The sequence below is a fragment of the Solanum stenotomum genome, chromosome 12 (genome assembly GCF_019186545.1).
Source record: "Solanum stenotomum isolate F172 chromosome 12, ASM1918654v1, whole genome shotgun sequence".
Lineage (NCBI taxonomy): Eukaryota > Viridiplantae > Streptophyta > Magnoliopsida > Solanales > Solanaceae > Solanum > Solanum stenotomum.
In genome coordinates, this window is record NC_064293.1 from 1,986,102 (window position 1) to 2,010,899 (window position 24,798).

A 24,798-nucleotide genomic window follows, 5' to 3' on the forward strand; every position below is an offset into this window, starting at 1 on the left:
TCAATTATCTGATGACTTTTCAAACAGTAATCTTATGATTATAATGTGCTAAACAAATGTGTGTCAGCGTAATTACTAAGCTGTTAGAAGAAAATGTGTATATTATTTTATTGAAAGAAGAGGGGAGGTTTCGTAAATAATTTTCACCTTTTCGTTGGTGAAATAGAGTGTCAGAAGTATGCGTGGGGAAGTGGAAAAGAGCAATCGATTTCATTCCCCTAAAATTCAATCAAGTTTTGATGAGTGAATTTTCAAAATTCCCTCCTCCAAGTTCCAACTCCGGCCTCTAGGGTTTTTGTTGCCATGAAGCGCGACTATTACGAGATTTCCGACGATGAATGGCCGGAAGACAATTCCTTCAATCCTTCTCGCGTCCTCAAACACAAGCCTTCTGCTCCACCTCCTCCTATCGAGTCCTTCGCATACTCCAACAGCACCAGTCAAAATACCTCAAAATCCTCCAATTTCATCCAAGTTTTAGATAGTTCCTCCGAAGAAATCGGACTTGGAAATGCCTCTGAGAATTTGGAGGACGATGATGCTGAAATTGAATCCACTATCAACCAGACCAACTGCCGTGCCCGCCGAAGATTTGTGGTGGATGATGAAGAGGAAGGATTTAACTCAAATGAGGAGGAGGAGGAGGAGGAGGAGTTTGAGCTTTCCGACAAACAGGAGAGTGAAAAGGAGGAGGATGTTGTAGGAAAGGCATTGCAAAAGTGTGGGAAAATATCTATGGAGCTTAAGAGGGAGCTTTTTGGTACTGCAGCTGCAAAATGTGATTCCTTTGTTGAAGTGGAGGAGGCTTCGTCACTAAGAATTGTCACTCAGGTATGATATTTGAACTAGTGCATAACACTTCTAGTTTTGCGTTTTACTATTGTAAAATGCTGTATTTTTGTCTCTCATTGAAACCTTTTTCTTTCAAGGATGATATAGACCTGGCATGTGGAGAAGAAGATTCGGATTTTAAGCCAATACTAAAACCTTACCAGCTCGTTGGAGTCAATTTCCTCCTTTTGTTGTATAGAAAGAAAATCGGGGGAGGTACTTCTTTATTTTTTATTTGGTATATTTGTAGCGTGGAACTGTTGTGTGAGTGCATGATGATTTCTCAGTCAAGTTTTTAGGTGCTACTGAAGTTAAACTTTTAAGAGTTTTTCTACCTAGCGTAGGTCATTGTGTTTTTTGATGACAGGTTATTGCCAAGTGTTTGTCTGAGTTCCTTGAATAATTGATAATAACACAATTAGCTTGCAACCTCGGTTAACATTTTCCTGTCATTGAACGAATATTCTTATCATCAAAATTCAAAATACATATAATCTGTTTGATTGAGGTAATCATTGATAGTCTTTAACAGTTCCCATTTTGTTCTTAAAGCTTGGTTTGGGGGTGATATTGATTGGAAATAAACAAGAGTAACTCTGATATTATCAACCACAAGTTTAGTAACTGTATGGACATCATACTTGTCTAGTATATATATCTGAAAAGTGCCTCTTCCCCCTTTCCCCCATGGGGCATACCACCTACCTCAGGGGAAAAAGAGAAAAATCCACTGAATTTTTGGTCATTTCTTCTAAGTTCAATTAACCTGGCTAATAGAGGATGGTATGAAGTAGTGAAGAAAGGTTCAAGTACTTCATTCTTTTAGTGTCTTGGAATTAGTCGTACAAAGTGATTAAATTGAGATGCTAGATGTCTTTTTATTATCTTTAGATAATGTACCATTACTGAGATCAAATTTCCTTCCAACTTGTATTTACAAAGGGATTGTTTAATTGGCCACAAAAACAAAAATAATTCTAGATAATATTCCGCATAAGTAATTCATTATTTGGTTATTCTAGAATAACGAATGTAGTGTTTGTTTGACGGTATTAAACTTCACATAGCTAATGCAATATTTTGTTGGTTGTATTAAACTCAGTGTATCTAATGCCTGAACTAGTTATATCTGAACACATGTTACATTATGTGGCATAAAATATAGAGTTGGAAGTGTATTAGCAATACATGAATGATAGTAAATAAAGGCAAAGATGACATTAAAGTAGGCAATTTGTGCAACCCTCTACCTGAAGTGATAGCTTTTAGCTAGTTTAGTGGGTAAGATAGGTGCGCTTCAATTCATGCAAGAATGGTATGGTAGTGGTCCATTGGCAAGCTCAGAGCTTTGGTCTAGTGGTAAGAGACAATGTTATTAAAAGCAAAGCACAAACAAACTCTAAGATCCGTTGGGGATTTAAGCCACATCTACAAATTAAGCGTGAGTTTTAATGAAAAAAGGTGCAATGGGAGAAAAAAAACTTATATATATGTTTAGTCCAAGATTAATTATGATAAGCATCAATGATGTAGGGGTGATAATGGTGTCTATGTTAATTGAAAATAAACCAGAATAACTCTGATATTTTTAACCACAAGTTTAGTAACTGTATTGACATCATACTTGTCTCATATATATAAATATATATATATATATAAATATATAGTATTTATATTTATATATCAAAAAATTGTCTCTCCCCCCTTTCTCCCATGGGGCCTGCCACCTACCTTGTAGGAAAAAAAGAGAAAATCAACTGAAGTTTTGGTTGTTGCTTCTAAGTTCAATTGACCTGCTAATAGAGGATGGTATGAAGTATTGAAGAAAGGTTCAAATACTTCATTCTTTTAGTGTCTTGGAATTGGTTGTACAAACTGATAAAGCTAAGATGCTACATGTCTTTTTTTTTTTAATCTTTAGACGATGTACCATTATCTAGATCAAATTTCCTTCCAGCTTGATATTTACAAAGGGGTTGTTTGATTGGCTGCAAAAACAAAAATAATTCTAGAAAAAATTCCACATAAGTAAATACTCTTGTCATAATTTTTATGACACACTTTCCTTTATATCTCAAAAAGAATGACACATTTTTCTATTTAGTAATAATTTAACTTTAAATGTCTGTGTTACTCGTAATGAAATGATTTTTAGTCACACAAATATCTATTACTTATTTTAGATCACAAATTTTAAAAGTCTTTTTTTTTTCTTCACTTTTTTAATTCGGTGTCTAGTCAAATTGCCTCATATAATGGAGGGAGTACAATATTTGGTTGGTCCATTAATAACTAATGTAGTGTTCGATTGATGTATTAAACTTCACATAGCTAATGCAATATTTTGTTGGTTGTATAAAACTCATTGTTTCGAAGGCATGTACATGTTATATTTTAACACATGTTAAAATATGTAGAATAAAACATAGAGTAAGAAGTGTAATAGCAATTCATGAATAAGAGTGTTTTTTGAAGGCAAAAAACTATTAATGTAGGCATTATATTCAAACCTCTACCTGAAGTGATAACTTTTAGCTAGTTCAGTGAATAAGTATCATCATCAAAAAAGCTAGTTCAGTGAATAAGATGGATGCACTCCAACTCATGGAAGAATGGGACGACAGTGGTTCATTGGCAAGCTCAGAGCTTTGGTATAGTGGTAAGAGACAATGTTATCAAAAGTAAAGCGCAAACAAGCTCTAAGATCCATTGTGATTTAAGCGCAAAGCACAAATAAAGCGTGGGATTTAATTGAAACAGGCGCAAAAAGAGAACAAAATACAAATATATTTGTTTAGTCCAAGACTAATAGTTAATGTACGAAAGTATTGGAAAAGAATATTATTGAATTGTGTATCTACATTATTACATTAAGACCCTATTTATAATTACTACATTAGACTCCTTTTCCAACTAGGACACTACATTACAATCTTTTTTCAACTAGAATTCTATATACTATTTCTATTCCTATTCTTATTCTAAGTGTGATTCTATATACTATTCTTGTTCCTATTCTTAGTCTAACACTCTCCCTCAAGCCGGTGCATATAAGTCATATGTATCTACCTTGTTATAGATGTAATTAATACGAAGACTGGTGAGGCACTTGGTGAAGACGTGTGCAAGATGATCACTCACTGGTCTTCACGAATTTTGTAATAGTATCTCCTGAGAGTATCTTTTCTCTAACAAAGTGATAGTCAATCTCAATGTGCTTAGTCCTCTCATGAAATGCGGGATTTGATGCAGAATGTTGATTAGACCCAAAATGATCAGTTCCACTATGAGTCCTGCCAAACCCCTAAATTATTATGCTGAATTTTTGAAACCAAGCTTGAGAAGACTAATTTTGACCAGAGTGATCAACACAATCGACATACTTCCAAACCAAGCTTGAGAAGACTAATTTTGACCAGAGTGATCAGCACAATTGACATACTTCCAAACCAAGCTTGAGAAGACTATTTTAGACCATAAAGTGACTTGTGCAATCAACATACAAGACTACTAAACTCCCCTTGAGCAACAAAATCAGGTGGTGGCTCCATATAGACTTATTCATCAAGATCATCTTTGAGAAAAACATTCTAATGCTTAACTGATTTAAAGGCCAATGGAGAACGACAACCATAAATGGAAAAAGGCGGACATATGTTAGTTTAATCATAGGATAGAAAGTATCACTGTGATTCAACCCAAATATTTGAGTTTACCCATTTAATGGCACAAGTAAATTTGAAACGGAGAGAATTCTGTTGGCAAATCATTTGCCAGAAACAATGCAACGGTCACGGGAAAGTGCTCTAAATCTGGTATAAAATATATATATCGTCTCAAAATCAAGAGATTAGTCGATATTGAACAAGAAATTTGTTAGAAAATTGACTGGACAGGTCATGTATTGACACGATTTATAGAACCCTAGATTTGCCGGGTGTGAGGGATTTGTGATCGGCGACATTTCTTGGGCTTTGGTCGCCGGAGGCTGTTGGACCTTGAGGTGGTGTTGGATTTCGCACAACATTGATAAAAATTGGAACTATGTAAGTCATATTTGAGGAGTCATCGAAAAGATGCACGGAACTACGCAAATCAAATTTGAGGAGTCATAGAAAGATACACGGTGCTATGCAACTAAAATATAAAAAACTTGTCCGGAAAGATGCATTGTGCTACACAAATTAGATAGAGAAAGTCCACTAGAAAAGATGCACGGTGCTATACAAATTAGATATGACAAAGTAATCATAAAAAAGATGCACGATGCTACACAAATTAGATATGAGAAAGTAGTCACCGGATAGATGCATGGTGCTGCGCAAATTGGATATGGGAAAGTAGTCACTTGAAAGATGCATGGTGCTATGCAAATCGGATATAAAAAAGTAGTCATCAGAAAGATTGCATAGTTTTAAACAAATCAGATCTTAGAAGCCATTAGAAAGAAGCATTGTGCTACTTTCCTTGTCCTGGATGCTTCTCAAATTAGTCCTTCTCAGCATGATTATTTTTCATGTATATAGTATTGCTTCAACTTTTGCTAACATAATCATTGGCTAGACGGACGACTATATGAGTTATAACTGCTCGTTGGCTACGGAAGCACTTTCAATTCTTTATCAGGATCGTAGAAGCTTTGATACCATGTGAGAAAGTATTGGAGAAGAATATTATTGTATTGTATATCTACATTATTACATTGAGACCCTTTTTATAGACACTACATTAGACTCCTTTTCCAACTAGGACACTATATACAATCCTTTTCCAAGTAGGATTCTATATACTATTTCTATTCTAATTGGAATTATATATATATATATATTCTTGTTCCTATTCCTATTCTAATAGTTATAAGCATGAATGACAAATATATGAACAAAGAAATTTATTTTTCTTAATGATTAAGTGAAATATCAATTGTTTAGTGTCGCTTCTTCAAAACAGGCTCATCGGCAAGGAAAAGTATGCCTTAAAACCTTGATGATGACATTGAACTGCACATAAAGTGAGGCAAACCGCTCCACATGTTTTGAACCTAGCTTCAGAATATAGGTGTGCCTTTGATAATACTAGTAAGAGGGCAGTACGTGATGTGTGGGTCCACTATCCATCAAGTTTCGAACCGTACACCACTAGCCCTCTGTAGTTTATCAGTTATCTAAAAACCAAAAGTAGGCAATCTCTGAATGACAACCTCTGTATTATTTCTGACCATATGACAATCCCTTAATTGTTATTCACTTCACAACAATCTTCTCAGTATTAGTCATCACACAAGTGATCCCTGTATTATAATCTCTGCATAATTGGTTGATGGATCGAGATCATAAGTGTTCCTCAATATCTAAGTAATAAGTTAAAGCTTAAAGTACATTATTCCATTCAGATTTAAGTTATTCATACAAAATAACAGGACTGTTGCTACTCCATGTTTTTTATACTGAGTCTGATCTGTTTTATATGCATTAAAAGTACTTCCCAAAGGTTTACAGGAAAACTACTCGTTTCCTATACTGGTTTACAAGGGAAATTCATATCACCTAAATAGCCTTTATATTTTTCATGAACATGTTTCTAGCGTATAGCTAATAGTCATGACCAGCATTTTGTTTGCCTGTACATATATAGACATAAAGCCTGATGTTTCTGACCAAGATATGCTACCAATAATCAAATTATAGCTTGGCAAATGTACATACATGCATCCCTGTTGTGGGGTCTTGTACTTCAACTTTAAACTTTTTGGGGCTGGTTTGTGCAGCTATACTGGCTGATGAAATGGGTCTTGGTAAGACCATTCAGGTATGCACAGTTCTAGCTTTTTATTTCTCTGATTGATGCAGATTATTTCTTTTATTTTGACTTTAAGTGATAGGTAATGATGGATTTATTCTTCATTATTAGGCAATCACATACTTAACATTGCTGAAGCATTTGGAAGATGATCCTGGTCCTCATTTAATTGTTTGTCCTGCCTCTGTCTTGGAGAACTGGGAAAGAGAGCTAAAAAAGTGGTGTCCGGCATTTACTGTGATCCAATATCATGGTTCTGCACGATCAGCTTACTCAAAAGACTTGAGTTCTCTTGCTAGGACTGAACAGCCACCTCCATTTAACGTTATCCTAGTGTGCTACTCACTTTTTGAACGACACAGGTTTGCACATCATTTTATGACCTTCAGTTTGCATTGAAGTGGAATGTACCATCCAATTGTCTGTGGCTATGGTATTTTCTAGTCATTTATCACTGTAAGGTGTTTTAGATTTCATATTTTTCCTTCAGCATGAAACCTCTGCTATATGCCTCTGAAAGAACTGCTAGAAGAAATGCATTCAAGTAGCCCCAGAATTATTATTTTTTTGAGAAGGAAAAAAAAAACATCAGTGACTGAAGATTAGATTTTATATTCCCAAGCTGGTTAACTTGCAAAGTCTAGTTGGATTAATGGTCTATGCATCTCAATTTTTATCAGTGGAGGCAAATCCATTGTTAAGAGCCTCTGTTTTGTTTGCTGAAAATCAAATCTCAGTGTCCTATTCCTGAAGATACTCTACTGCTGTTCTTTCCATTGTAGAACCTCTCAATTTTGAATTTCACCATTTGAAGGTGAAAATTGAGGCAATGGGAAAAGCAAGTCTTTGCCATTTCTTGGAGATTTTTTTTTAATTGAAAATTAAGGCAACAGAAGAATGATGTTGTTGCATGTCAAATTATCTTAAGGCTAAAGATGACAGTTTCATTGTATTTTACTACTAAATATAAGAGTCTAGAAACAGGTGACATGCCTACTTGCTGATGCATTGGCGATTTTGGTATTTCCGATTATTCAGTTGTCTTGTGTGTACTTTCTCTTTCTTGGACAATAAAGTGCATAAGTGACTTTGCTGAAAAGGTGGGTCCTCACTTGGATTTCTACACTATGCGCTTCATTTGCAGGCTTTTTGAATGACTCATCAAAAAAGTGGGATCCCTTTTAAGTTTTTATGTGACAGTTGCAGCTTTTTCTTGTCTCTCTCATTGGGTTTTTTTGTAGTATATCCTACAATAATAGCTTCGACGTGTCTCTGTAGTTGGTGTTAATGTTAAATAGATAGAGATATTGGTAAAGGATCCTTTTTCTTCAAAATTACTTTTTTAGTTTGAAATCAATATTTTATTATCAAGCTTCATTTTTTAAAAGTTACAACTGATCAAATTTTGTGATAAATAAGGAGTAATATCTTAAGATACAAGTATGACTAAGTAACGCCACTAACTGCAATTTTGTGGTCAAATTAGTTAAATATACTTACAATTGATGAAATAAATTATGCAAGATCTTTAATTTCTAAAAAGAAACTAAGATAAGTATTATGTTGTCAAAAAGGCATTTTTCTATGTATTAAGTTAATTATGAAGCATCAAAATTGCCAAAATGATTTTATAGTACATACATGATTATTATATTTCAAGCAAAATAAGGATAGAAAGAGTATTTTATACCACATCTATGTCCATGTTATATGACACAATAGACATATATTTACCATATATATGAGGCATTATGATTTCTAATAATACCTAGAGTTTGAACTGCATATTTCAAACTTTATAAATATTTTTTGGAGTATGAACCATGTTAATACTAACTCTAAGAACATTTCTGGAGGCTCTGTTTTTCAAGTTGTGCATTTATGTCATGTTTTTAAGATTTTCACGTTTTAATCTAGGGGTATATGATAGTTTAAATGATGTTTTCAGATTTTAAAAAGTAATTAAAGTTCAATTAGTTTTGAAATGTTAGTTAAGGTTTGTTTAGGAGTTAAAAAAGTGAGTAGTAACATATTTCTTTCAAAAAAGAAGCAAGGTCACATAAATCTGAAACAAAAAAAGATACACTATATCATAAGTTGTTGAACCCCTGCTGTCAAAACTTCTATCTTTTCACATGTTACTTTATAAAAAGCGTCATAAAATATGTTGAAAGATTCTTATAATTGGATAGAAATAAATTTATTAACATATGTTGGGCCCGTGCTAACATGAGCTCCGGTATCTAGTCTTAGTGTATGAGCTCACTTTTTGGATTCCCTGTATATACTTGCACTTTAGTCTTAAGTGGGGTGTTAATCTATTTAAAAGTTTTCCATTCAATCTATTTTGATTTCTTATTTTCTAGTATATGTTTGATTATGATCTTTACTTAAGAAGACGGAATTTGCTTTCCAAGTGGTTCAAACTTGAAAACGATTTCTTAATATAGAAAAAATCTTTAAACTTTCATATTTGTTGAAAAGAAGTCTTTAAACGTTAATTTTTGAATCAAGCCTAGCTCTTCTTTGAGAGCTTTTTTTTTTTTTTTTTATGAGCCGAGGGTCTAGTTGAAACAACCTCTCTACCCCACAAAGGTAAAGGGTAAGTTTTGCGTACATCCTATCCTCCCCTGACCCCACTTGTGGGCTTACACTAGGTTTGTTGTTGTTTCAAATGAAGCATAGCTAGTATGTACATATCTTTGTCATTGAGGCTTAGACCTGTGTCTCAATCTTGCAGTGCACAGCAAAAAGAAGACCGCAAAATTCTGAAGCGCTGGCGTTGGAGCTGTGTGCTAATGGATGAGGCTCATGCTTTAAAGGATAAAGGCAGCTATAGGTGGAAAAACTTAATGTCTGTTGCACGTAATGCCAACCAGCGATTAATGCTCACTGGCACACCACTACAAAATGATTTGCATGTATGATAGCCGTCAACTCTTTTGTTTTAAACTGCTAAAGGATTTGTCGTTTATAATGCATTTGTACTTCTTATATGTATGTTATCATATGTCAGAATTAATGTTTGTTAGGGACATTCTTTAATGTGAGTTAGAGCCTGTTTGGATTGGCTTTTGGCTTTTGACTTCTAAGCCAAAAGCAATAAGTTAGAAATTCTAGTTAGTGGTGTTACTTAGTCATACTTGTATCTTAACAATTATATATTTTTTCCCCATCTTTTCTCATTTTGCCATGTTTGGATGTGATGAAAAAACTGTCAATATTTAAGTCCGACGAGACATTTTAGCTCTATTACACTTGATTTCCTGAGTAGATTCTATTGGTGATGAGTGCTCATTCTCTATTCTCTTTTTTTGTGGATAGTAGGATAAGTCATTCTAAATTTAGGGTTTTGAAGTTTTTATCAACCACATAGTTGAAACTCAGATTACTTGGCTTCTCAAACAACTTTTAATTTCGATTGTTTGTTAGCCTGATATTTTTGTTGCATGGCTTCTCAGCAGTACAAGTGAGTATTTTTATTGCATGGCTTCTCAGTAAGTACGATTAAGTATTTCTATTGCATGGCTTCTCAGTAAGTACAACTAAGTATTTTTATTGCATGGCAGTATGTAAAATTTCATGTGTTTGCTGTACATTTCTCAGTAAGTACAAGTACCTTTGGCATATATACATATATATATATATATATTTTTTTTTTTTTTAAAATAACTCTCTTTGCTATTTTATTTGTAATGTTTCTTTTGTGCCATATCTGTTGCTTTGGCCGCTGTTTTCACAATTAGTGCTTATCTTTATGTTTGATTATGTGTTGTTCAGTTAGTGGTTTTCTATTGCAGGAACTTTGGTCAATTTTGGAGTTTATGATGCCTGATCTATTTGAAACAGGAGATGTTGACTTGAAAAAACTATTGAATGCAGAAGATAAAGAGTTAATTGCTCGAATAAAGTCCATTCTTGGACCTTTCATTTTGAGAAGATTAAAATCGGATGTGATGAAACAACTTGTACCAAAAATACAGATGGTATGTATTTTGTTCATTCCTTGTTTTCTTTTTTCCTTTATGGTAGCTTTTCCATCTTTGGTCTATTCATGTTTAGACTTCGCTATTCATGGGTTTGCCTGTAATCACTACAACTTTTACATGTTCGATTCAGTGTATGAGAGTAAAGAACTTTCTGCTGCAGGTTCGTTATGTTGGCATGGAGAAACAACAAGAAGATGCATATAAAGAAGCGATTGAAAGCTACCGTGCTGCATCTCTAGCTCGTGTTTCAAAGCAACCTGTTAGTTTGAATAATGCTGCTGGTGTCTTTTCGAGACGACAAATTTCCAATTATTTTCTTGAATTCCGCAAGGTGCTGAAGCTTCTTGATCCACCTGAATTATTATTGTCAAAACTCCTGATTTTTGACCAATGATGCTATGGTTTCTTCAGATTGCAAACCATCCTCTGCTTGTGAGGCGTATTTATACAGATGATGATGTTGTTCGAATTGCTAGAGTTATGCATCCCAAAGGTGTCTTTGGTTTTGAATGTACAGTGGACAGAGTAATTGAAGAGCTGAAGAGCTATAATGATTTCTCCATCCACAAAGTATACTTTCTTTTATTTCACTCATTTTTCTTCTTACAAACGTATCTGCTTGCATGCATTAGGTAATCATGGCTTCTTCCACACTCCCCCATTCCAATTTGTTTGTCATAGTTTGGCTCAACACGAAGTTTATGAAAGAAATTAGAACTTTTAAAGCTCGTGTTCTTAAACATGTGATACACTTGAACCTTGACCTTTACACCTAGGCTCAAGCAAATTTCCTGGGTCAAATTAAATACGTTGAACGGTTCAAACCTTAGCCCGAAAGTGCGGGGCTTTACAATTATTGAGCTCTTTATTCCTTAGTTATTCTGGATGATCACTTGGATTTGTATTTTTCTATTATTTGCAGCTTTTACTTTATTATGGCGATAATAATAAGGGAGTGCTGTCAGATGAACGTGTTATGATTTCAGCTAAATGTCAGGTTAAATTCACAGGCCTTCTGATTTCTTGTAGTCATTTTAAGTTCTACTGTATTTGCTCAAAATAGTTCAAGTGCTCCATGTGCAGGAATTAGCCAAACTTCTCCCTTCATTAAAGCTTTCTGGTCATCGAGTGCTTATTTTTAGCCAGTGGACATCAATGCTTGATATCCTGGAGTGGACCCTAGATGTTATTGGTGTTACATACAGGCGCCTGGATGGAAGGTATTAACATGTTACTTTTTCTTATCTGATCCTTCTTTGGTGCCTAGCCTTTTGAGTGATTCTTCTAAGTTCTAGCGCGTGCTGTTTCACAGCTATCTCATCCTCAATGACACATTAGATGTTTGTCTTGAGGAAGAAATAACTTATAATGGAGTAATGGACCCAGTGGTGTACACAATATTTTGCTAGTAGTCTCCATATTTAAAGAAGAAAACAAATAAACTAATTAATATAATACCATATATTTTCCCTTAAGTTTGTTGGGACGGGATTTGGCTTACTGGTTTAATTGAAATTTTTATTTCCGAGGGAGGTCAGGAGTTCAATCCTTTACAATCTCCATACTTGCAAACAAAAAAGGCTCCAAAATTTGCCAAAAAAATTTGATGCAGCTGAGGATAGAACTCAAGTCCTCAAGAAGGGCATTCAGGCACTTGACTAATAGAACTGGAAAGCTTTTATGGCAACCAGGGTCATCATTCCTTAAATATACTTTACGCTTTGTGTATTATTTATCTACCTATTTATTAAAATTTTTGGAGGAAGTGGTGTTACGTGACACCGCTTGGTATAACGTGGATAAGCTTCTGCGTGGGACCGGGTAAATGAGTTGCTTCTATAATCAATATCCATCATTTCAATTTGTTGACGGAGACTGGAAGGATATTGTATGCTTGAGTGGCAGCTGATTGATACTCCTACTGAGCAAAATTATTGTCTCCAAGAACTTTCTAATCAAGTTCTTGCTGATAAAGAGAGATATTAAAGGCTGATTGGACGGAAACCAAAATAGAATCAAAATGCTCCCAGGCACCTGTCCTGAGGTAACTCTCTCCCCTACTTCCTAGGGGGGGAGGGTCTCTCTTTCTGGCACTCTCTCGCCGGAACCTTCATTTCCATTCCTTTCCTTTCATTACCTTTCTTAACTATTACCTTACGTGATAGTTTTCTGAGATTCAGATCCTTCTTTCAGACTTTGCAATGGGTGACAATAGGATTTATTTCAATGCTGGTTTTAAGTCTTTCGACATCACTAAATGGAGCACTGGCAGCTCTGTGTGGTTCGAATGGGTTGAGAGGAGTAGAAAGATGATGAGGAGATCTTCCATGAGCAGCAAAACCATGGAATGGATCTGTTTCACTCTCAGAGAAGCTTCCAGCGATCAGAAGATGGAAAACTGCAGAAAGAGAGGCAGAGCATTTCTGTACTAGGAAACATAATGAACATGGAAGATTTATAAGTATCATTTCCATCAATAATGGGGGTAGGTCCATACTGGTCATCCCAGAATTAGCCTTGAATGCAGGATGGCACGATATAGCATTTAAAATTGAAAGGTTCATTAAATGCTCTAAAAGAATGGAAGTGCCAGGACCTCCTAGAATAACCAAAGCCAACTACCCTTATGCAAAAGCAGTTAAGGATAGTAAATGGCAATCAGAGACTATAAAGGAGGCAGAGATTACAAACAATGCTAGCATTATTGAAGTCCTCACACATGCTGAAGACCAAGAGAATGGGCTTCTAGAAAGATGCCTAGTAGGTCATCTGGAATGACAGATGAAGGAAAAGCCAACTTTGCCTGAGATAAGAAGATGGTCGTCAACACTCTGGAAAAAGGCATTTGGAGTTAACATCTATGAAATATATGGAGGTATGTTTCTGTTCGAGTTCCCTAACATAAACATGGCAGAACAAACCCTCCAAGGACAATGGAACTGGAAGAATCACAGATTCAATCTAGAATGGTGGAATTCGATGGTGGGTTGTCTCCCCAATAATACTTTGAAGATGGAAATATGAGACTTAAATGGAATAAAAAATTATGACTTAAGATTGAGAGGATATAGAGAATAGATGATTTTGTAAGAAATAATAAGGGATAGAGGCGTATTTATAATATTAAAAATGGGTTAAAGTGTATTTATGATAACTTGAGGGTTTAAATTAAAGTATTAAAAGTACGGGGGTGGTAGAGGGTGTTGGGGAAGTGAAAAAGGTGAATAAATCCGTTGGGGGCGCCCACTAGCCGTTGCCCCAACGGATATAATTTGAAAAAAAAAATAAAAAAAATAGGGGATCCCGCTAAACCGGCCGGTTCAGCTGAGCCGGGTCGACCGGGACCAAAGAGTGAACCGGCCCCTAACCGGTCCCCTATCCCGAAGTCCCTCCAACCCGTGAAATCATACGGGACCGGGTCCGGCAAGACGGGTCTCGAGCCGGTTGCGGGCCGGGGTGGGCTGACCCGGTCCCCTTGCCAACCCTACACGGGACACACATCTCATTTAATTGAGGGAGCAACTTTGGGCCATCAGCAGCCCAATAGAAAGAGGAAACTCTACAAGAATGGGCTTGACTTTTCAAGTCAGTCATTTTTAATGACATAACCTGTAAAAGCCCAATACCACTTAACAGTGGTAATTTTCCAGAACTCCCAGAGCTGCAATACAATCAAGAAACAGAAAGAACAGCCACGCAGAACTTGAATCAAATTGCCCATGCGGATGAGGAGATGGTAAACATGGTTGGGGAATCAGTTATCAAATCTCAACCCCAATTAATAGAGACAGAGGATAATGAACTAAGGGGGGAGATTTCAGAAAAGGAGGTTAATGGTTCGATCACTCTCATGAAGGACTGGGAGATTGAGGAACCAGAACCACTGCAAATTCAACAGCAAGAAGAAAAAAGGAATAAGGAGAGGGAGACTTCAAACTGGGTACAACAAAACTTGATCAAACTGGGAAAAGTTTTGGGCGTTCATTTCCAGGGCCATGAAGATGAGGCCTTGGAGTTATTACTTCAATTAGACAGTTCAAGACAAGCCAGGAGTATGGAAGTAGAGGCTGTATGCAAGAAAACAAGATGCAGAGGTTCCCAAGAGTTAGAAAGTCTTGGGAACCTTGTTCATAAGTGATAGATGAAGTTTAAATTGGTTTCATGGAATGTAAGGGGATTGAATAATAAGGATAAGAGAAGATTAGTCAAAAGTGTTATGGGGGGATGGAATGCAGACATCATTTGTTTGCAAGAAACTAAGTTAGAGGGGGATGTGATAGAGGAGGTTAGGCAAATTTGGGGAGGGAGATGGGTTAAATATGCGTGTTTGGAAGCTAGTGGGACTAGAGGGGGAATTCTAATGTTGTGGGATAGTAGAGTGTGGAAGGGGGATATTTTGGAGACTGGCATCTACACTATAACTTGCAAATTTGAAGCTCAACTTCAAAACTTCAGTTGCCACATTACAGGGGTTTATGCCCCCAACTGTTATGTAGAAAGAAGGCTTGTCTGAGAGGAAATAGGGGCTATAAGGGGTTTAATAGAAGGACCTTGGGCTGTGTGTGGAGATTTCAATGTGGTGAGGTTCATCTCAGAGAAGAGAAACTGTTTGAGAAGAACAAAAGACATGAGAGAATTTTCAGATTTCATAGAAGATCTGAAGTTGCTTGACACTCAACTAGAGGATGGCCAGTATGTTCAAAGGAGACAATCAAGATATTGCCTCCCGAATTGATAGGATTCTGATATCAAAAGAATGTGATGAAAGCTTTAACAACATCAAACAAATAGCTTTACAAAGGCTCGGATCAGACCACACTCCTATTGCATTGCTGGGGGGAGTGTGGAACCAAAACAAAAATTATTTCAAGTTTGAAAACTGGTGGTTAGACACAGTAGGGTTCACAAACAGAATCAAAGAATGGTGGGACACTTTCTCTGGAAGACCAAATTTCATACTTGCTTCAAAACTTAAGGCATTAAAAGAAAAGCTTAAGGTTTGGAGCAGGAGTGATCAAGTGAACCTGGGAGCTAAAAGGATGAACTTACTCAAAGAGCTGGCTGTTTTTGACAAAGTTAGTAAGGGTAGAGCACTAACAGAGGATGAGGTAACAAGGAAGAATTCTAGATTACTGGAGTTCGAGGAATTGCTCAAATATGAAGAAATTTCATGGAGATAAAAATCAAGATCACTATGGTTAAAAGAGGGGGACAGGAACACTGAGTTCTTCCACAAAATGGCCAATGCACACAAGAGGTGCAACAACATTGATGAACTAGTAATCCAAGGAGAACTAACCCAAGATCCTACAAGAATTGAAGGAGAGATAGTAGACTTCTACAAGAAGCTATATACTGAGACTACTAACTGGAGACCTGCCTATACTCATGCTAATTGCCCCGGGTTAATAGAGGAGGAAAAGGAGAATCTGCAAAGGAACTTTGAGGAGAGTGAAGTCCTAAAATGTCTGAAAATGTGTGCAATTGATAAAGCACCTGGGCCTGATGGATTCACCATGGGTTTTTTCTTAAAATGTTGGGAGGTGGTAAAGGATGGCATCATGAAAGCTTTCCAAAACTTATATGAGCAGGAAGTGTTTGAAAGAAGTTTGAATGCAACATTTATTACTCTCATCCCAAAGAAGAAGGGTGCTAAAGAATTGAGAGATTTCAGACCCATCAGCTTAATAGGCAGTATCTACAAGCTTTTTGCTAAAGTTTTGACAGAGAGAATGAAAGGGGTAATGGCTAAACTTGTGGATTCCCGACAAATGGCTTTTATCCAAGGAAGACAAATCATGGATGCAATGTTGATAGCTAATGAGGCAGTGGATTCCAGACAAAAGCAAAAGATTCCAGGAATACTTTGTAAGCTAGACATGGAGAAAGCCTATGACCATGTTAATTGGGAATATCTTTTGACCACAATGGGGAGATTGGGATTTGGGATGAAGTGGATCCAATGGATCAGACATTGTATCACCACTGTGAGATTCTCAGTAGTTATGAATGGATCCCCGGTTGGTTTCTTTAGTGCAAAGAGGGGACTGAGGCAGGGAGACCCTTTGTCTCCTTTCCTTTTCCTACTTGCTATGGAAGGGCTGAACAATATGATCAAATCAGCTAAAGTGAGGGGATGGCTCAGAGGTTTTGAGGTCAGCAGACCTGAAGTAGATAATGTGGAAATTACCCATCTATAATATGCGGATGACATATTGATATTACATGATGCTGATGAAGGCCAACTAGAGATGTTGAGGGTGATCCTAGTGTTGTTTGAAGGGTTCTCTGGTCTATACATTAATTGGAGGAAAAGTCACCTCTATCCAATTACTGAAGTACACAACATGGAAGCTTTAAATGCTGTTCTGGAAGGGGAAATTGGAGCACTGCCTACATCATATCTTGGGATGCCTTTGGGGGCCAAATCTCAGTCATATGAAAGCTGGAACAATGTGGTTGAGAAATGTGAAATGAAGTTCACAAGATGGAAATCACAATATCTCTCCAGGGGTGGCAGGTTGACCTTGATTAATTCTGTTCTTGATTCACTACCAACCTATATGATGTCAGTATTCCCAATTCCCAAAAGTGTAATCACTAGGTTGGATAAAATCAGAAGAAAATTTTTCTGGCAAGGAAACAGTGAGAGCAAAGGCTACAACTTAGTTAAATGGGATGCTGTGATAGTGGGAAAGAAGCATGGAGGTCTCAAAATAAGGAATTTGATGAATCAAAGCAAAGACCTTCTGATGAAATGGTTGTGGAAGTTCAATAATGAAGAACAGTCCTGTTAGAATAGGAATAGGTTTATACAATCCTATTAGAATAGGAATATGTTTATACAATTCTATTAGAATAGGAATAGGTTTATACAATCCTATTAGAATAGGAATAGTAATAGAAATAGAAATAGGAATACTAAATAGTATCCTACTTGGTAAAGGATTGTATTCTAGGGTCTATAAATAGGGTCTCAATGTAATAATGTACACAACAACAATTCAATAATATTCTTTTCCTATATTTCTCACAAGTCCAATGTTACCTTTATCAAAAAATAAATAAATAATGAAGAACAGTCCTACCGGAAGGAAGTCATTGAGGCAAAATATGAAGAGGAAGATAACTGGATGACCAAAGATGTGACTACACCATATGGGGTCAGTGTATGGAGATCCATTAGATGAGGAATGGAGAGAAAATAGAATTTTGGAAAGACGTTTGGCATGAGGCAGGTAGGCTAGAGGTCTTGTATCCTGATAAATATTCTCTAGTATCGCACCAACAAAAGACCATAGTAGATCACTTGACTCCTCAAGGGTGGAACTTCATCTTTAGAAGACAATTAAATGATTGGGAGATTCAAAGGGTAGAGGATTTTTTCAACACCATTGGGCAATTTAATGGACTGGAAGGAGGTCAAGACATTTTGTGGTGGAAAGGCAATCGAAAGGGCAGCTTTAAGGTGGGTTGTGCATACAACTGGTTGAACCACACCAATCAGCTTTAAAGTCACTGGCCATGGAGAGGAATCTGGAAGTCAAAAATTCCACTCAAAGTGGCATGTTTTGTCTTGTTGTTAACCGAGGCTGTACTGACTCAAGACAACTTAAAGAGAAGGGGGATACCATTATGTTCTAGATGTTTCTTCTGTGGGGAAAATGCTGAGACAGTTAACCATCTCTTTCTACACTGCAAGATCACTGGCCAATTATGGAGGTTATTCCTAAATCTTAAGGGTATGTCATGGACCATGCCTGCCAAGATCACATAAGCAATCCAGAGTTGGGAGGAAGCAGGAAAGCAATCCAAGAACAGAGACAGATGGAGAATTGTCTCAGCAAGTATATGGTGGGCAATATGGAAGGAAAGGAACTCTAGAGCTTTTGATAGTGTTGAGAATAGTATGCAAAAAGTCAAACTAAATTGTCATATGCTACTATGTTTTTGGTGTAATCAATTATACTCAAATGATACTATCTCCATAATTGATGTACTAGACTCAATTTAGTAAAAGATAGTAGGATTTGAAGTACATGTTGTAAATACTGACCAATACAGTTTTAGTACTGACTTTTGAGGAATAGACAAAGTTACCAATTTCAAAAAAAAAAAGGGTTGATTGGACGCTTGATTTATTAATCACACTTGACCATACATTGCTTATGCAGTTAGAGCCCGTTTGGATTAGCTTAAAAAAGTAGCTTTTAAGTCAAAATAAAAAAAAGTCAAACTTAAATGACTTTTAAGTCAAAAAATAAAAAGTAGGGGGGATTGTACGAATTATGTCGTAAGGATTGTAAGATATCTGAAGTCAACACTAGGGGAAGGCACTATGCTTAAGAATCAGGGGCGGACCCACGTTGTATCCAGGGGGTTCACCCGAACCCCCTCGGCAAAAAATTACACGGTATATATAAGGTAAATTTTCTGCATTTCTGTAGATATATATATTTTGAACCCCCTCAATAACAAAGAGAAATTGATGGCATAGTGGCAAGTACCCTTGAAACTAAAGTGTATGTCATCGGATCGAATCCCAGTGAAAGCGTTTTCTTTTTTTCTTTTTTAGTTTCAATTTTTTTTAGTATTTTTTTTAAAATTTTCAGTTCTTTTTTTCAATTTTTTTTTACTTTAAAAAATGTGCTAAAAGTTTGGGTTTAAACCCAAAAGAATTCAAGGTTTCCATTTCTAAAGGCTTATTTACACGTTTATACTTTTATTTTTCAATCCCCCTGAACGAAAATCCTGGGCCCGCCACTGTTAAGAATCATAGTACAACTATAAATGGTTATTATGACTTGGATTGAGTTGCCATAGGAGAGAGATGACACTCAACAACTGGGTGCTTTACCTTTGTTGGAGGTGTTAGTTACGTGGAAGAGTTAAAAACAAAAGGTTGGTTTCTTGTCTAGCGCATAAGCTGAATCAGATCAACGGTTAGAGCAATTCAGGAGCTATTATGATTGAAATGGCTTATGCGGTAACTTGGTTTCCCTCATGAAGGTTCTATGGAATTATACTATGACAATCAGTGCTATTAAGATTGCAGAAAATATGATACAACATGATTAGACTAACATGTGGAGATTGATCATAATTTCATTTAGTTGAAGGTCGAAGAAACAATTATTCAAGTTCATAGGTGCAGTAGAAACACAAAGCCAAAGAGAAGGAGGATATTATTTCTTAATAATCATTATGTAAAATATGTATGATACTTGGGGGGTCGTTTGGTAGGGTGTTACAAGAATAATGCTAACTAGAGTGTATTAGTAATGTTTGTGTTAGTAAGACTTGTATTAGCATGCTTGCATTAATTATACAAAGATTATTTCTTATGCATTGTAGGTTTGATGTATTAAAAATAGCATGCACTGCATAATTATTTTTCAAAAATATTCATTTACAAAAATACCCTCCACAAATATGGTGGAAAAGATGCAAAAAAGATTTTGAGAGACAATTGGGTCTTTAACCATGCTAATGCATGCATTAAAACTCCTTGCATTACTAATACTATGGATTTTCATGTATAAGTAATACACACTTCAATACACAATAGTGTGCATTAGTTATACGTAGGTTGTAAAAGTGTATCAAACAAAGTACTACTAATACACAAGGTAATGCATGCATTATTTCTTCTAATATACTATCCCGAACGACCCCATATACAATTACATACAACAACAAGTAGAGTCCTGTTACAACTACAAAGCTAAGGAGATACATTAGAGTTACAATGGGATTAGGGTTAGGATACAAGGTATACTACTTCTATTCTAACTCTATGTCGCAACATGTCCCCTCACGCTAGTGAGAGGTGGAAGACTCACTCCTAGCTTGCTTCGAAACTTTGTAAACTCTTGCTTTGTCAATGTCTTGGTGTGAATGTCAACTAGCTGATCTTTTGATCGAACAAAGCACGTGACAAGATTTCCTCGGGTTATCTTCTCCCTAACAAAGTGATAATCCATTTCACATGTTTAGTTCTAGCATGTAAGACTGGATTTATAGTCATGTATAATGCACTAATGTTGTCACAAAACAATGTAGGAGCTGTCTTCAAGTAAACCTCAATATCTCTTAGGATGTAGGTGATCCAGGTGATTTCAGCTGTAGTAGAGGTAAGTGCCTTGTATCCTGCCCCAGCACTAGACCTTGACACTGTGCTGCTTATTGGAGGCCCAAGATATGCAGTTTGCACCTAGGTAAACATGTATCCTGTAGTTGACCTTGTTGTAGCACAACTCCCCAAATCTGCATCTGAAAACCCATATAATCTGAGAGGTTATCTTGCAAGAGGCCTCAAGCCATATTGTCAAATACCCTTCACATATCTTATAATTCTTTTCACAGCTTGAAGATGCTCACTGTTTGTAGTTTGCATAAACTAGACTAACCAAGTCTAGTTAGAGTGAGATATTGGAGACATCCTACAATGCTCATGTACATAGAAACATCAACTGGACTACATGGATTCATGATTTAGGTTATAGAATTTTATTTTTAGATATTTTAATTATTTTTAGGCAAACCCCTGCACCCGTATGCATACATAGATCCATATCCCTAAATCTTAAAAATTAGATCATGAAGGATCGGACCTCTAGATTCGCACCCGTATCGGACACCCGCACCTGAGTCCGAACAACTTAGCCATGCAGACTTTGCATATGTCAAGCGTGAAAGTGTAGAGAATAAAAAGGGTGTAAATCAGTAATGTGATGCACTTGAATGTAATATTTATGGATTACATGTTCAATATAGGATGCTAATTTTTTCCTTTTTCATTTGATTAAGTTCACGTGACTATACTATGTTCTAAAAATTAGAATGAAGGATTAATGTTCCACATAAGACAGTTCTAGATCTGCACACCATACATTGATATTCTAGTTTTATACACTTTCTAATAATTTGACCATGCTCTGGATGTCGATGGAAAAAGAAGTTTGGTTGCTAAGTCAAGTAATCATTCTTATTACTTCGTTACTGTTTCATGAGAAGTGTTAAGTAATAGAATTGAGGGAGGAATTCTTACTGTCTTCCTAACCATGGTGTCTTGATTAAATTTCATCATTTTTCAGTACTCAGGTGACGGAGAGACAGACAATTGTTGACACCTTCAATAAGGACACTTCCATATTTGCATGTTTGCTCTCCACAAGGGCTGGAGGACAGGGTTTAAACTTGACAGGAGCTGATACTGTTATCATACATGACATGGATTTTAATCCACAGATAGATCGGCAAGCTGAAGATCGCTGCCACCGGATAGGCCAAAACAAACCAGTTACAGTGTACAGGTGTGTGTTGACTTCATAATCTTGGTTTTCTCTTGGCCAAACACATACTTAACTTGTCCCTAAATTTCATTTTGGCTCTCCACCTCAGCCTTGTTTCATTTTAACCCTTCAATTCCATTTTTAATGTACCATTTAAACACAAAATACTGACTGAACAGATAAATGAAATTGTTCACCTTTTAAAACCTGTGATGGATCCTTTTTAAGCTTAATATTCAATATTTTTATCGTCAACAACCTTCTTCGCTATTTATTTTCTCTATCTTCTCTTCAACCTCATTTTTCCTTCATCTACTTTACTTATCCATTTGTTTTCTTCATGTACCTCCTTTTCTATTTAACTCTCTCTATGTTAAAGATAATTTTCCCTTCTTTTAATTTACATAATTCATCGTATGTATAAAATTTTAAATATCAATTATATTCTACGTTATAAAGGATTAAATAAAATGTTAAAATAATAAGTAAAGAGTTAGATTGAGGAGAACGATATCATATCAAAATTTAGATTTATAATTTACTCAAATGGTGTCCAAATATTTTGTTGATGCCATATAAATTCAAAAAGATGGATATATTTGTAATAACATAAAGATGTTTATATTAATTTGTTTCACTAATCAATCTCAACTATAAATTATGTAATCAATTGAATATAGCTAAGTAATATATATTCTTGTATTGCTTAAAGAAGATAAATTAATACAATTAATGTAAAATACCAAGTAAATTTGAATAACTTGGAGAAAACAAAACACATGACATTATTAAAGTAGATGTTATTTGTCTAACATGCATTGACCATTTAGTACTGGGTAATTTTTTTTTGTACTTAAATGGTACATGAGAAATGGAGTTGGAAGGTTACAATGGAACAAGGCTAAGTTGAAGTGCAAAAATGAAATTTTGAGGCAAGTTAAAGGGGTTATGTGTTTGACCTTTTCTTTTCTATCACTTTCACATTGAAATTCTAGTAGTTCACACGTTTCCCTTTTGGCTTTCTCCTGGAAGGCTGGTGACTAGGAATACTGTTGATGAGAATGTATATGAGATTGCAAAGCGAAAACTTACATTGGATGCAGCTATACTTGAATCTGGAGCCCAAATTGAGAATGAAGGTGATGCAAAAACTATGGGTGAGATATTATCGTCTCTTCTGCTTGGTTAGGCGCGCCATGTTCTGACATGATTCAAACCAATATCATTTTGATCTATTGGCTTTCTTTTTCTTCTGTTTCTGCGTTTTCTGGTTTGCCCTCAAGAATTTCTGAGGGTGAATTGGAGGGTGGGGATTGATGTAGGATCCCTCCGTTCTCATCCTCCCCCGTCAATCATAAAATGCCATGTTCGCTAGGGCCTTCCTTTGGAAACAGAAAATTGAGCCAATCCCATGGCCCTGTTGTATTATACTAGAATAGATAGACTCCAGTTTATAAAAATGTAAAATACACTGTACTTCAAGTCTTGTCGTAGGTAAGCCCTTATTTTAATTTTTATTATAGCTTTGGTCATGCACTTTTCCTAGCTGCTGTTATCGCTCAAAGTAGTCTCCTATTTTGGTTGGACTTCCGCAATGAACACTTTTTGATTAAATTTAACAGCGTTTTTAGTTGATTCTAAAGTTGCTAGAGTTGCGTAAATTGAGTGGCTTTTTCGTTTTTTTAAATGTAGTTTTTTTTTCGAATTTAAATGTAGTTCTTTTCCCGGTTTAAATGTAGTTCAAATTATCCTAGATTTAGGCATTTTAAAGTTGTTTAATGGATGAGCGAATTTTAGAAATTTCTTCTCTGTTGCTAGCCCTCTTCTTCGGCTGTAGTCTATATGTCATATAACAGCTATAAACGAAAACCTTTTGTTTTATTGTGTGTGTTGGTATTTGTAAAAAAAAAAAAGTCTTACGTCATTTAGAAAGTAGTTTAATGGTTAACTGCGAAAATGACTTAATAACTGGGATGTGTGTCTGGGCAATTTAAGATATAATTTAAATTTTTTGATTTTTGGATGGAAGAATTATAATCCAAATAAGCTTGGATTAGTGTGAATTTTTTCAAGTTCAGTTTTGGGTTAGTTGAATTTTTGGTAGATTTTTGAATCTTCCAAGGATGGCCATAATAATTAAAAACCTAGTAACCTTAAAATTTGCTCCTTCGAATATATAACAACACAACTAGTGAAATTACACGAGTTTGGGGAGAGTAGAATGTACGGATGACTTATTACTACTTCGTAGAGGTAGAGCAGTTGTTTTTGAAAGACTATATCCTCAAGTGCAATAAATTCAGGTATAAAGAAGATAAAGAAAATGACGAAAACATACTAAGTAACAATAACAATAGTGCGATAAATGAAATATCAAAACAAGAACTATGATAATGACAATGCCAAATACCGTCCATTCTAAGCAAGACAACATTACACTACATATAAACCTTCTACTCTAATACGTGTCCTCCACACCCTCTTACCTAGGATTAGGTTCTTGGTAACTTGAAGCTGAGTCCTGTCTTATCACCTCTCTCCAATACTTTTTCGGTCTACCTCTTCCACTTTGTACCTATATAACCAACCTCTCGCACCTCCTCACTGGTACATCTAAGAATCTCCTCTTCATATGTCCAAATCATCTCAATCTTGCTTCTATCATCTTGTCTACCACGGAGGTTACTCCCATCTTATTATAAATATCCTCATTTCTAACCTTATCACTCCTAGTATGACCACACATCTACTTCAACATCTTACTCCGCAACATGTCTCTTCTAAACATGAGAGTTTTTGATAAGCCAACACTCCGCCCCAATAATAAAGTCGGTCTAACGACCACTCTATAGAACTTATCTTTGAATTTTGGTGTGTCATAACCC

The 24,798-nt window shown here is 35.9% G+C and overlaps 1 protein-coding gene across 2 annotated transcripts; it reads left to right on the top strand.

The window, feature by feature from the left end:
* The first annotated feature begins 185 nt into the window (after positions 1-185).
* On the top strand, positions 186-23,543 carry LOC125846710 (protein CHROMATIN REMODELING 19). Of its 2 annotated transcripts, none has more exons than XM_049526285.1 (12): positions 186-831; positions 930-1,047; positions 6,599-6,639; positions 6,742-6,992; positions 9,371-9,551; positions 10,431-10,616; positions 10,780-10,950; positions 11,031-11,189; positions 11,542-11,616; positions 11,703-11,839; positions 21,716-21,934; positions 22,912-22,997. In XM_049526285.1, the coding sequence occupies exons 1-12, from the start codon at positions 304-306 to the stop codon at positions 22,955-22,957; spliced, it is 2,112 nt and encodes a 703-aa protein (XP_049382242.1). In that variant the 5' UTR covers positions 186-303; the 3' UTR covers positions 22,958-22,997. The 2 variants fall into 2 exon arrangements, with proteins under 2 accessions (XP_049382242.1, XP_049382241.1); XM_049526284.1 differs by having other exon boundaries at positions 188-831; positions 22,946-23,543.
* The last annotated feature ends 1,255 nt before the right edge of the window (positions 23,544-24,798 follow it).